The sequence below is a fragment of the Crocodylus porosus genome, unplaced genomic scaffold, assembly GCF_001723895.1.
Source record: "Crocodylus porosus isolate Cpor-Errol unplaced genomic scaffold, CroPor_comp1, whole genome shotgun sequence".
NCBI classification, from domain to species: Eukaryota; Metazoa; Chordata; order Crocodylia; family Crocodylidae; genus Crocodylus; species Crocodylus porosus.
The window spans coordinates 92230154-92242146 of record NW_017728943.1 but is presented as its reverse complement, the minus strand read 5'-3'; the positions used below and the strand labels follow the sequence as shown (position 1 = coordinate 92242146).

Sequence of the window (11993 nt, the reverse complement as noted above, 5' to 3'; positions counted from 1 at the left end):
CAGTAGCTGCGGTTGAGCCTGGGTCGCCTGCCGGAGCTGGCAACTGAGCAGGCTCTGCTGGGGCTGCAAGAGGTGCAAACCTGTTGCTAAGCTCCGGCGAGGGAGGGTCCTTGGTGCGGCGGGCCTTAGGGCCCTTGACCACCTTGGTCCATGCCCTGACTGGGCAGAGCGGGAGGTCCCAGAGTCCCAGCTGGGGCTGACTACTCTGGGGGGGTCTCTCTCTCTCTCTCTCTCTCTCCCATGCTGCTGGGGTGCCCCAATGCCTCCTCCAACCCCTTATAGCCTCACCCAGTCCTCTGGTGTAATGACAAAAGCAATAACATAAGCCAATTGGCTGCAACTCAAAGATAAGCCTCCTGGCTAACGTGAACTCTAAACCATCAGATTATTTATCCTCCCCAAAATCCCTACCAGGGTTTCCTCCACCCGGTCTCCTTGCATGGAAGCTGTTCTGGCCATCAGGCTTCTCTACTCTGCCTGCCTCAGCAGAGCTCTAACTTCCTCAGCTGCCAGAGGGGAACTGACTCTGGGCTCAGCCTGGCTTGTTTATATAGGCCAGGCCCTGCCCCCTTCTGGTCAGCTGACTGGCTGCAGTTGCTCCAGCAACCAGCAACCAGCACCTGTACCTTTCCTAGGACCAGGCACTCCAGTGCCCTGTGACAGTCCCGCAATGACTCCTGCCAATTCCCTCAGCACTCTCGGGTGTACTCCATTCAGTCCTGCCAACTTGAAGATATTCAGCTGCTCTAAGTGCTCCCTCACCAGTTCAACACTGACCATTGGTTGGCAATCACCCCTTCCCCCCAACCCCTCTAGCATCCATCCAGTATCCAAGCAGGTGGGTGACCACCGTTTGCATGCAGGAACACTGGTGCAAAGTATTCATTAAAGAGTTCAGCTTTCTCCTGGCTGTTATCAGCTGTCCTGTCCCATTCTGCAAGGGCCCCGCATTCCCCTTGGTCTTCCTCCTGCTCCCTATATATCTAAAGAAGGACTTCTTATTATCCATGATTTCAGTCACCTACCTGATCTCAGTCACCACCCTTTCCTTCCTTATTCTCTCCCTTCAAATACAGACTATACCTGTGAATTCCTCCTTGGTGACTGTCTTGATGACCTCCTTGGTGACTGTCTGCTTTCCTCCCTCTTGGGACAAGCCTGGAATAGCTCCATTAATGAATATCTGAGTCTGGAGCCTCTTAGTGGAATTAAATGGTGCAACATGCCAAGGACTATCCCCCCTGGGACTGGCCTCTGCAGCAATATAGATGATCATCCATGGGTTTAATTGTGATCCTATCCCACCCTGCTTGAATTCCTGCATGGCCATTTAATGTCCCTTCATTTGAGCTTTATCACTAAGTCAGAAAACCTAGCTCGGAGGAGGAAGGGCCACCCAGCTTCTAGATTACCAGTTTTGCACAAACTTGGAATCAAATTGTACTTAAACTCTTAACTGTTTAAGTGTGATTTACAAACCTAATACACAGAATAAGATCTGGCCTTTAGTGATTATTTAATGCTAGTCTTGGAGAGGTGAATATTTTCTACTTTTTTCAGATAGCCACCATTTGCCAGAATTAATGCCATAGACAAGAAACTCTTAATATTTCTTAAATAATTCAAATTAAGTGTTATGATTTACATAAAGCTTATCTATATCCTGGAAGTGAAGTTGATACAGTCACATAATTTTTGCCTATCTCACCAACTATAGGATCATCTGTCATTGATATTTATCCTCTAACCCGTATGATACAAGATACAAAACAAATCCCACAAACACATGAGAAAAGCATTAATGTACTGGCTTACAACTGGGCTTTTCACCAAGTTCTCACCATTTGTACCGAATCTATTGTGAAGGTGAGTATTCAATTGCACCCTTCACACTGAAAAAGAAAAATTGCAATTTCTTTTATCTCATAAAAATTACTGAGTGATTAGATAAGAGTTAATCATGTTTGGTATTCAAGCCATTCTCTTTGGACATATTTTTACAGAATAATACTCCTAGGAAGTGATAATCCTTGAGAAATAACCTATTTACATTCCTCCGCATTACTCATATCAGACAACTTTTCAGTTGACCAGCTGACTTGCAGAATTGATGTAATTAGTATCTTGTTTCACTCCAAGGAACAGGAAGATACAGCAGGCGTGGGGAGGTGCTTGTTTTAATTGTAAATTCATTTTCCTGTGGTTGGGCTTTGACATACTCTACCATTACCAGAATGTGTTTTATATGCATATCTAACACAATCTATTAAATATCTACCGTTGGCTATTTAAGGTGGGCTTCTATTTCCATTGGCATGCCTATCCATCAGTTTTCTAGCCAGGTGAGTGACCTTTGTGGAACTTACACACGGGTTGCAGTTGTTTTACCCCCTTCACTGTAGATGCCTAGGTTGCACATGCCTACCCACTGGCTGGGCATGTACATGACTATGTACACATGTTCATTGTGAAGGTATAACTACATGCAAGTGACAAACATGTGACTGCCTGTAATGGTAGCAAACAAGTTGTTTAACAGTTGTGAAATCTTAGAATGCCTCAGATCACCAATTGACACATGTATGGTCAGGAAACGTCCCTACTTAGGACAGTGATCAGACACCTGTTTAAACTTACGTGAGGCCTCAAGACCCAATTAAGTTAATAAAAGTTAAGCACATAAGGATAGATTCAACTCCACTTAATAGGCACCAAAGATGTCAAAAGGCATCTCATTTGAAGTTGTCCTGACTGATCTGTGTCAAAACCTGGGACAAAACTGGAGTAACACAGCCGTTTTTTACACACGTAGCCTTTCCAAGAAGCATTGCTTCTCCTCTGCCAGTAGGTGGTCAAGGAGAGCATACAGCCTGACAGGCTTGTTCCTGGAATGACTGGTAATTAACTTGAATCAGCTGCAATTAACTTACAGGTATACACAGCATTGTCCCAGGGAAAAAGCGTTAGCACATTTTATCTTGCCCGCTCCATGGTACTTAAAGTAGGACAACAGACTGTACATCTGTAAGGTCCCAGGACAAAAGGCTTTCTCTTGGGAGAAATACTTCATCTATTTACATCCTATGTGTGACATTTCCATCCTGCTCAAGTATCTTAAGTATGTAGGGACCAGATTCTTTAGGACCTTGCAGGTCAGAACCAGCACCTTAAATTGTGCTGGGAAAACTATTAGAAGTCAGTGCAGATGCTGAAGGATTGCTGTGAAATGCTCCTGGTGACACACCCCCATCAGGTCACTTTATTCTGCATCAGCTCCAGCTTCTGGACAGTCAGATCACACAGCCTGAAATAAAGGGTTGCAGGCTTCTCACCAGATGGAGCTATGGAAAGGTACTCATACTCCCACCATTGCCCCTTGAAGTTCCGAGTACAGTAGTAGAGTATCCAGAGGCACCCCAGTGCTGTAAACCTAAGTGACAAGAGGAGGTTGAGCCCCTTGATAGGTGTCCCAGTCCCCATCAAGTCAAGTGGTCTGCCCATCACCATCACCTCTGTCTGTTTTGGATTCAGCTTCAGTTGTTTCACCCACATCCAATCCCCAACTGTAGCCAGGCACTGGGAAAGGACAGAGACCTTGGGGCTTTTATCAGATGAGAAATAGAAGCAGAACTGGGAGTCATCATCAGCATACTGATGGCACCCTCACTTTAAATCTCTGCACAATATATACATCAAGCAGGTGAGCCAAAGAGTTATGTCTGCAGGATCCCACAGAAAGGTCCTGAGGGCTGAGGAGGATTATGAGCATTCAATTCAGCCATCCCCATCCTCTGGGACCTCCCTATCAAGAAAAAGTGGAACCAATTAAACAAGGTCCTCTGAATAACCACTAGGTCATGTAAATCATTTATCTTCACCTCAGGGTCAGCTGTATCAACTGCAGCTGAACGATCTCGTAAGATCAGAAGGGGATAGTTTTCCCTATCTATAAGAGAAAATTGTTAACCACAACAACTAAGGCAACTTTAGCCAAGGCTTTTACCTTGTGTTGTACTTAGGGTAAAAGCCAGACTGACAAGGGTCCAGGAATACAATAGCATCTAGATGGACCTGGACCTATAGAGCAACTACCCATTCAGTGACTTTCCCAAAAAAAGGGAAGTTGGAGATGAGGTGATAACTGGCTGAAGAGTCAGCATCAAGTAATGATCTCTTGAGTAGGAAATGAATAATCAGATATGACTCCTGAGTGTAAAAGGGAGAACTGGGCTTGGTGGGAGGATGCTGGGTGGGAGACAGGGAAGGCAAGGGAAGGCAGGGGGACAGGCAGCATTTGGCAGGATGAAAAGTAAATGTATTTTTTTAATTAGTTTAATTTTTTATAGGTTTGGGAACTCGAAACAGGATATCAAATATACCAGATTGAAGATGCCCATGGGCCGAATATTGAAATAACATGTGCAGTGATTGAGAAAAGTGGTTTTCATTTTGCTACAGGGGCATGTGATGGTAAAATAATTAAATAGTAATGAGTGTCCTATTACCTCTCTTTAAAATAAGGAACTATATTGTGACCCAGATTCTGAAAAGTTTGCCTCAAACCATGTGAAAACAAACTGTACTAAGGTTCAACATTAGTCCAATGTCAAGAACTATCTGAAAACCAGTACTATGCTCTTTGTACAAATTTCTACCTCATCCACCCTTCTGTACTAAATGTTAACATTAACATAGTAATTCAGTTGGGATATAACATGAAAGAAATGCCAAAAACTAACTTTCCCAACTTAAATGCTGATTCAGGGTATCCCTACACTGCAGTCACTGAGATATAGTAGCTAGCTAGCTCTGAGAAAGGTATAGTAGCTAGCGCTATAGTAGCTAGCTCTGATAGCACAGTACCAAAGCATCAGAGAACAGAGCGGGTGGATTGCTCAAATATTCCCAGATTCTCAGATATGCTTTTCAGCCCTCACTGAGCTTTGTCTATACTCCTATCAGTACCTAAGCAAGCTAAAGGTACCTTGGGTATGACTACACAGGGTGCAGCCACAGCAGTAACTGCAGTGTAGCATATCCTGTCACTTGGAGCAACAGGGTGAACAAAAAGGGAAGAAATCTTTGATCTTTCTTCCCCCATCCAATCCTCTGCTCTGCTTTCTGTTCCCTCAGCCACTGTACTGCCTGTCCTTTCCCTATGTGCCATATGCAACACAGAGGGTGCCCATGCCACTTGTGGCTTGTGTGCCAGCAGTTGGTCACCCCTGCTTTAGGAGATGAAAAATACTTGACCAAACCTGAGAAGGGTGTGTGAGTTGTCAGTCCTGGGAAAAGTTAACTCAAAGCTGGGTCCAACTTAGGCATCAGGCCTGTGAAAGGTGATTTAAAGGTTCATGAAAAAGTGGCTATTTGTAAAGGCATGGGGGCAGCCATCTAGCAAGCTTCTTGTCTAAGGGGATCTTCCTTTGAAGGGCCTAGGAGCTACAGCTGAAATGGAATGGGGAGTAGAGACTGTAATTAGTCTCCTTTGAACATACAGTATTGTACGTTCCAGATATAATAAGAGTCAAGAACAAAACCATGTGTAATGTCTCTTAGTGTCAAGCTTTGAGTAGTTTGGGTGACCAGCAATCCTTCTAGGAAGCAACCCTGTGATATATATTTCTTAGGTCAAATGAAACGGAAAATTAATCTGTTAAATCCTGAAGAAAATAGCTCAGGAGTGTAACTTTGCATCTAACTTTGTTTTGGAAACCTTGTTATCATTTAGCATTGGCTGACTCTGATGTGAGTTCTTAACATTGTATTGATGATAAACTTCAACTTTCAGCTTTCTTGGCTGGTCTTCTTTTAAGAAAGGGGAAGAGAAGTAAGACTAGGGTTCCATCTGCTTGTGAGGACATAATTGAGTATTATGAATTCAACAGACTACCCCCCACCATCTCTCACTGAGCAGCCTTGAACACTCTAAACCCCTGTAACCCAAAATGCTGCATTAAAACAAACAAGGCATTATTCTTGGGTGCAGGGACAGATTCAGAGTGGAGTGATGCAGTCACACCCCCTTCAGCTGTATGTTGGATGTGCAAGTTACTGCTTTTGTGTAGCTCAGGACCCCAAAGGGTGAATGTTGTCTCCACCATTTGCCCACTTTCCCCCCTGCCCCTCTATTTAGCATGGAGAAAGGCAAATGGCAGTGGTATTCATCTCCTGAAGTGGAGAGCCACACAAAAGCAATGGCTCTGGCAACAGTCCACACTGGCCAAATATTATCAATTCAGAAAGAAATCAGTCCTCAGGATAAAAACATGAAAAGCCAAATGCATTTTCTTTCAATCTTTTCCAAGTCAAAAGTAAGCAACCAATTTTGCTCAAACTTGGGAGAAAAATTCGAGCAAATTCTCAGCATGGGATGCTTCAGTCCAAAAGACTATTAATAAGAGAATTGTTTGTAACTGGAAAAAGGTTGTTAAAATGAAAGTGGAACTCAGCTTTACAGGGCACTTACAGAAGATATCGATCAGGTTGTAACTTCAAGTGCTTTACACAAAGCACTTAAAGTTACAGCATCATTGAAACCTAACAGAAGTGTGGCTTCTGTGCATGTGGGCTCTGCGCCTCCATGCATTGACAGAGGCTGGGTGGCAGGGGGTGCTGTCACCTGTTTTGTAAGCTAACCAGGACTCTGGAAAACCCCAGCTGGCCTTCAGGACAGTCAGGAGTGGTCTGGTGGCTTGTGCGCCCCCAGAATCCATGCCATCAGGCACCAGGGACCCTCTCCCTAGGCCCCTGTCCCATCACTGGCTCTATCACTGGCTCTGGTCACCATCAGGAAGCAGCAGAAAGGCAGGGGCTTGCAGCGCCAGCCCCCAGGTGGCACAGGCCAGGCCAGCTCCGGGGACTGGCGTGTGAGGAGTGCCATGTGGGACCCAGCACTACAATCCCCTACCCACATACAACCTTCTCACAAGAAGACCAGGTGGGAAAAAGACCTTTCTGGCAAGAAGTAGTGGGCGAGCTGAGGGTGGGCTCTGAGCCCCCAACCAGGGTCTGGCACCCCCTTAGCCCCCAGCCCAGGTAGCTATCCTGGTGTGCAAGGCATGGGGGCTGGCATCCAAATCCCCAGTCTACCCACTACTGCTACAGCATCTCTGGGCTGGGGCAAGGGTGCATCTGGGCAGTGATCAGGGATTAGGGGGGCTTGGCCAGCCCTCATAGATTTCATAGATTTCATAGACATTAGGGCTGGAAAGGACCTCTGGAGATCATCGAGTCCAGCCCCCTGCCCAAAGGGCAGGAAGTCAGCTGGGGTTATAGGTTCCCAGCAAGATAAGCATCCAATTTGCTCTTGAAGGTGTTCAATGTAGGTGCTTGAACCACCTCCGCTGGCAGACTGTTCCAGACCTTGGGGGCTCGGACAGTAAAGAAATTCTTCCTTATGTCCAGCCTGAAACGGTCTTGCAGGAGTTTGTGACCGTTCGACCTCGTCATCCCTTGGGGCGCTCTGGTGAACAGACGTTCCCCCAGATGCTGGTGGTCACCCCTGATAAACTTATAGGTGGCCATCAGATCTCCCCTGAGCCTACGCTTTTCCAGGCTAAAGAGTCCCATGGCTCTCAGCCTGTCATCGTAAGATCTGTTTTCCTGACCTCTGATCATGTGCATGGCCCTCCTCTGGACTCTCTCAAGCTTCTCCACATCCTTTTTGAATTGTGGAGCCCAAAACTGGACGCAGTACTCCAGCTGTGGCCTCAACAAGGCCGAGTACAAGGGGAGAATGATGTCCCGGGATTTGCTCGAGAAGCATCTATGGATGCACGCCAGCATTTTGGTCGCTTTACTAGCCGCAGCATCGCATTTCCCCAGCAGGAAAATATCCACAGTGCCCCATAGCACCAGTGGGGAGGGGACACACTCCTTGAACCCCCCTTCACTTCCCACCACAACCCCAGTGGGGAATGTCTGCCAGGTATTTTCTTGCAGGCCGGGGAGCACATGCACTCTCTCCCCTCTTCCATGGCTGCACAGGGAGGAGACTCTCTGCCTCCTCCCTGTGGCAGGTTAGGGGCATAACAGATATCCCTCATAGGGAACTGTATACAAGTGCTATAAGGTGCTCAAGAGCAGAGTGCCTTAATTTGTTACCTGATTAAATGAGGGTTACTTTTTGTCATGATCGGCCATTTTAGAAGCACTCTGCAACCCTGCACATGTGTTACGTCACAGCTGTGCAGTGCTTTCAGGGGCCAGATCACATGAAAAATGTCACTTCTGTCAGTACCCATAGTGGTTGCTGACCATGAACATTAGAACATATACTACTACACAGCTGAGTCTTTTTCCCACATATTATTTGGCATACATTCGTTTCAGGTTATTGGGCAAGATTCATAGATTCATTGATGTAGGGTCAGAAGGGACCTCAACATATCATTGAGTCCGATCCCCTGCCTAGGCAGGAGAGAGTGCTGGGGTCAGGTGACCCCAGGTAGATGCTTGTCCAGCCTTCTCTTAAAGACCCCCAAGGTAGGGGAGAGCACCACCTCCCCTGGAAAAGACAAGGCCTCTCAAATGTATTCTCCAGTACTGCGCTGAATTTTTCAGCAAGCTTTTAATAATTTTGTAATTGTTTCACTAAACTATGTAATTCTGCTTGAAATGTTTATAAATACCCTATGTAGCATATTTTGGGATACTCAGAAACATTTATGAAAAAAACTACAAAAAAGATATAGCTCTTGCCACAGAGCATATTGACCAAAGCATTTGCTCAGCTCTCTGCATCTGAGATTATTTTCTCATATGTGTTAGGGGCTAGACAGATAATGATACCTGTTGCCGTGAGAAGCTGCTTACCCTGCTAAAGGTGGGGCCACATGTAATTGCTCTCCCAGAAACTGTGCTCCAGCTTTTTCTGCCCCCATCTCTGCCTGAGGATTTAGCTACCCATGAGGATCAGTTTTTGCTGCCATTCAAAATCGGAAGTTATCTTTCTTGCTGCCTCCCTTTCTGCTTTTGTGTGGGACCAGTACTGGAGCAGGAACAGGAAGCATGAACTACTCTTAGGGAGAGAAGAGTGGTAGCTAACAATATTGGGAAGCTGGTAGGCTAGCTAACAAACATGGAAAAGAGCAGTAGGCTAGCTAATAATATTGGTAATACCTATTAAACCCTGTATTACCAGGGTGTATACATGTGCTCACTGAGAAGAGGAGAGAGGGATGAAATATTCTATTTTATTGCTCTCCTATTCCAAAAAAAGTGCTTTTGCCTATCCATAATTGAGCACAGAGGTAATGTCACTTGGCAATCAAACTAGAACTTTGACTAGAACATTTTTTTTTTTAATATTAGGGGCTGACCTAAAATAATATCAAAGGCCAGATCCAGACATTTAGGCACACGTGGCTCATGGCACCACAAACTCCTTTGCAGCACCACACACCACATGTTGCACATTAAACCATGTCCCACACTGCTAATTAGCAGCGCTGGGGCAAAATTTACTACCGGGATTTCCCAGTAGTGAAAAAAGAAGTGGCACAAAACATGCCAAAGTCCTATGTGCCAAGATAAATGCAGAGACAGGGGAGCAGGCAGCCCATGCTCCTGCCACACTGCTAATTAGCAGGTAGCATACTGCAGACCCCCCATGCTGAGGCACCCTGGGTCCTAGCCAGCCACTCCCCAGCTGGGTGAGATGCAGCATGCCTCAAGACAGGTGAGCAGGTAGCCCTGGACTGACTGCTATCCTGTCTCCACATACCGCATTGGAGCCAGCCAAAGAGCTGCCTGCACCCCTATCTCGAGGCACCCTGTACCCCAGCCAGCCAGGGAGTAGCTGTCTGGGGCACAGGGTGCCTCAGTATGGGGGCTCCATGTGCCTCAGCGTGGAGAGAGGGGAGCAGCCAGCCCAGGGAGTTGCCTGCTCCCCCGTCTTAAGACACATTGCGCCCCAGCCAGCCAGGAAGCAGCTGGCTGGGGCACAGGGTGCCTTAGCATGGGGACTCTGCGGTGTGCAGTCTTGGGCTCCCTACTCCCCCATCTCCATGTGCCGTTCCCCTGGCTGGCTGGGTGCCTCAGTGTGGGGACTGCCCGTGCCCCAGCCAGTCCCTCCCCTCCCCCCCGCAGCACATGAGCAGCAGGGCAATGTGTCCCACTGCAAACCACACGAGCAGGGGCATTCGCTGCAGCACAACATTTGTGCCACTACTGTTTGTGCTACTGCAAACGCATGCCCCTGTTCATGTAGACATGGCCAAAATATCCATTTGGGGTCAGCTTAATTAAAAAACCCTTTTTTGACAAAAAATATTGTCCAGAATTCAGTAAAACATTGTACATGGTACAAAGCAAAAATGTTTTGTTTGGGGCCATTGTTAACTACTTTTTGAAAACAGTAATGGAGACAGGCAGTCTTCAGACTTGCAACACAATTGGCTCCTGAAAACTGCGTCTTAAGTCGAAATGTCATAACTCGGCACCAGTTTTCCCATAGGAACATTGTTACCAGCTGGTTCCTTTACCATACTCAACACAGCTGCATGCAATAGGTAAGTCTGTTGTGGTGGGGGGAGGGGGTGGAAGGGGCTTGGAAGGGCAGATCAACACCCTCCGCAGCGAGGGGGGGATTGGGGCCAAGGCAGGGACCAGGGCTGGGGCAAGCGCTGGCCAGGGAGGAGGTGGAGCAGCTTGCACCAGTGCGCTGCCAGTCTGGGAGCTGCTTGTGTGATGGCTTGTGCGGCGGCTCTTGCCACTGCTCCCGCCTCTGATTTGGAAGGAGGCCAGGCCAGCTTCCACCACTGTGCAGTGCAGCAGTGGCAATGCAGTGGTGTAGTGGGGGGGCATAGCCCCCGCTCCCAGTGCCTTCCGCCTTCTGCTTTCCACCCAGAAGCACAGCCTGGTGCAGCCCTGGCCCCATCTGCCCCACGCAGATCCTGGGGCACACGTCACCGCCCCATGCCTTCCCAGACCAGTGGCAGGAGCAGTGGTGAGAGCCGCTGGACAAGATACCACATGAGCAGCTCCCAGACCAGCAGTGCACAGTGGCACGAGCTGCCCCACCCCCTCCCTGGGCAGTGTTTGCCCCAGCCTCGGTCCCAGCCCCAGCCCCAATCTCTCCCTCACTGTGGGGGACATTGATCTGCCCCCTGCACCTCTTCCCTCCCCCACACCACAACACACTAACCAGCTGGACGCAGCTGTGTTGACTACCATAAAGGCAAAACCGGCATGAGAACCTCGAAATAGGGTATCAATTTACAAATGGCATAAATACCATTTGCCTTGACTCAAACAGTTGTAAGTCAAGGACTGACTGTATTTAGCAATAAAGGTCTAGAGTCATAAGAGGCCTTAGGCACTATTCCCATAACTAAGGAAGGAAAGGTAGCAGCACTACTGTAGTTATGCCCTACAACTAGTGGTTAGAGTACTCGTCTGGGATGTGGAGACCCAAACTTAGCTCTTTCTCTGCTTGAGTCAGAGAAAGGGGGGAAACCTGAGTAGCCCACCTGCAGCCAAATGCCTTAGGCACCAGGAAGAATGATCCTACTCTACCCTGCTTAAGATCCTGTAAAAAGGTAATGCACCTACTCTGGTAACATGCCATTATCTTAGTCTTAAGGCTAAATCATAAAAAGCAGCAATCAGGAAGTGAGGCCATTCACCTTTTGCATTAGATGCTTTTTAGTGACTCAGGCAGTATGGAATAGGATCACACCTAGGCATCTATGTGGACTTAGGCAGAATAGGATCTGTCCCAAAATATGAAGTCATTGGGCAAAATCCTATTCCTCTTATGGGCATCAAAATGGACTTAGATACCAATGTGTGATTCTATTCCACCCTGTTCCATTCCCTGGAAATCCATCTATTTTTGTCACTGTCATCTTACCCTAAAAAGTGAATCACAAAACAAAGCATCAGGGTTGAGGAGGACCCACCTACCTTTTGCATTAACAGTTTTTCAGGAACTCAAGCAAAGTGGAACAGAATTACACTTAGGCCTGTAAGTCTACTTACATGCCAAA

General features: G+C 47.1%; 1 protein-coding gene across 1 annotated transcript in view; it reads left to right on the top strand.

The window, feature by feature from the left end:
- WDR64 (WD repeat domain 64) overlaps positions 1-11993 on the top strand; it is a 150748-nt gene that overhangs the window by 98756 nt on the left and 39999 nt on the right. Inside the window, exons 12-13 of the mRNA XM_019548612.1 lie at positions 1718-1866; positions 4347-4470. Coding sequence (XP_019404157.1) covers positions 1718-1866; positions 4347-4470 — 273 coding nt within the window. The remainder of the gene's footprint in view (positions 1-1717; positions 1867-4346; positions 4471-11993) is intronic.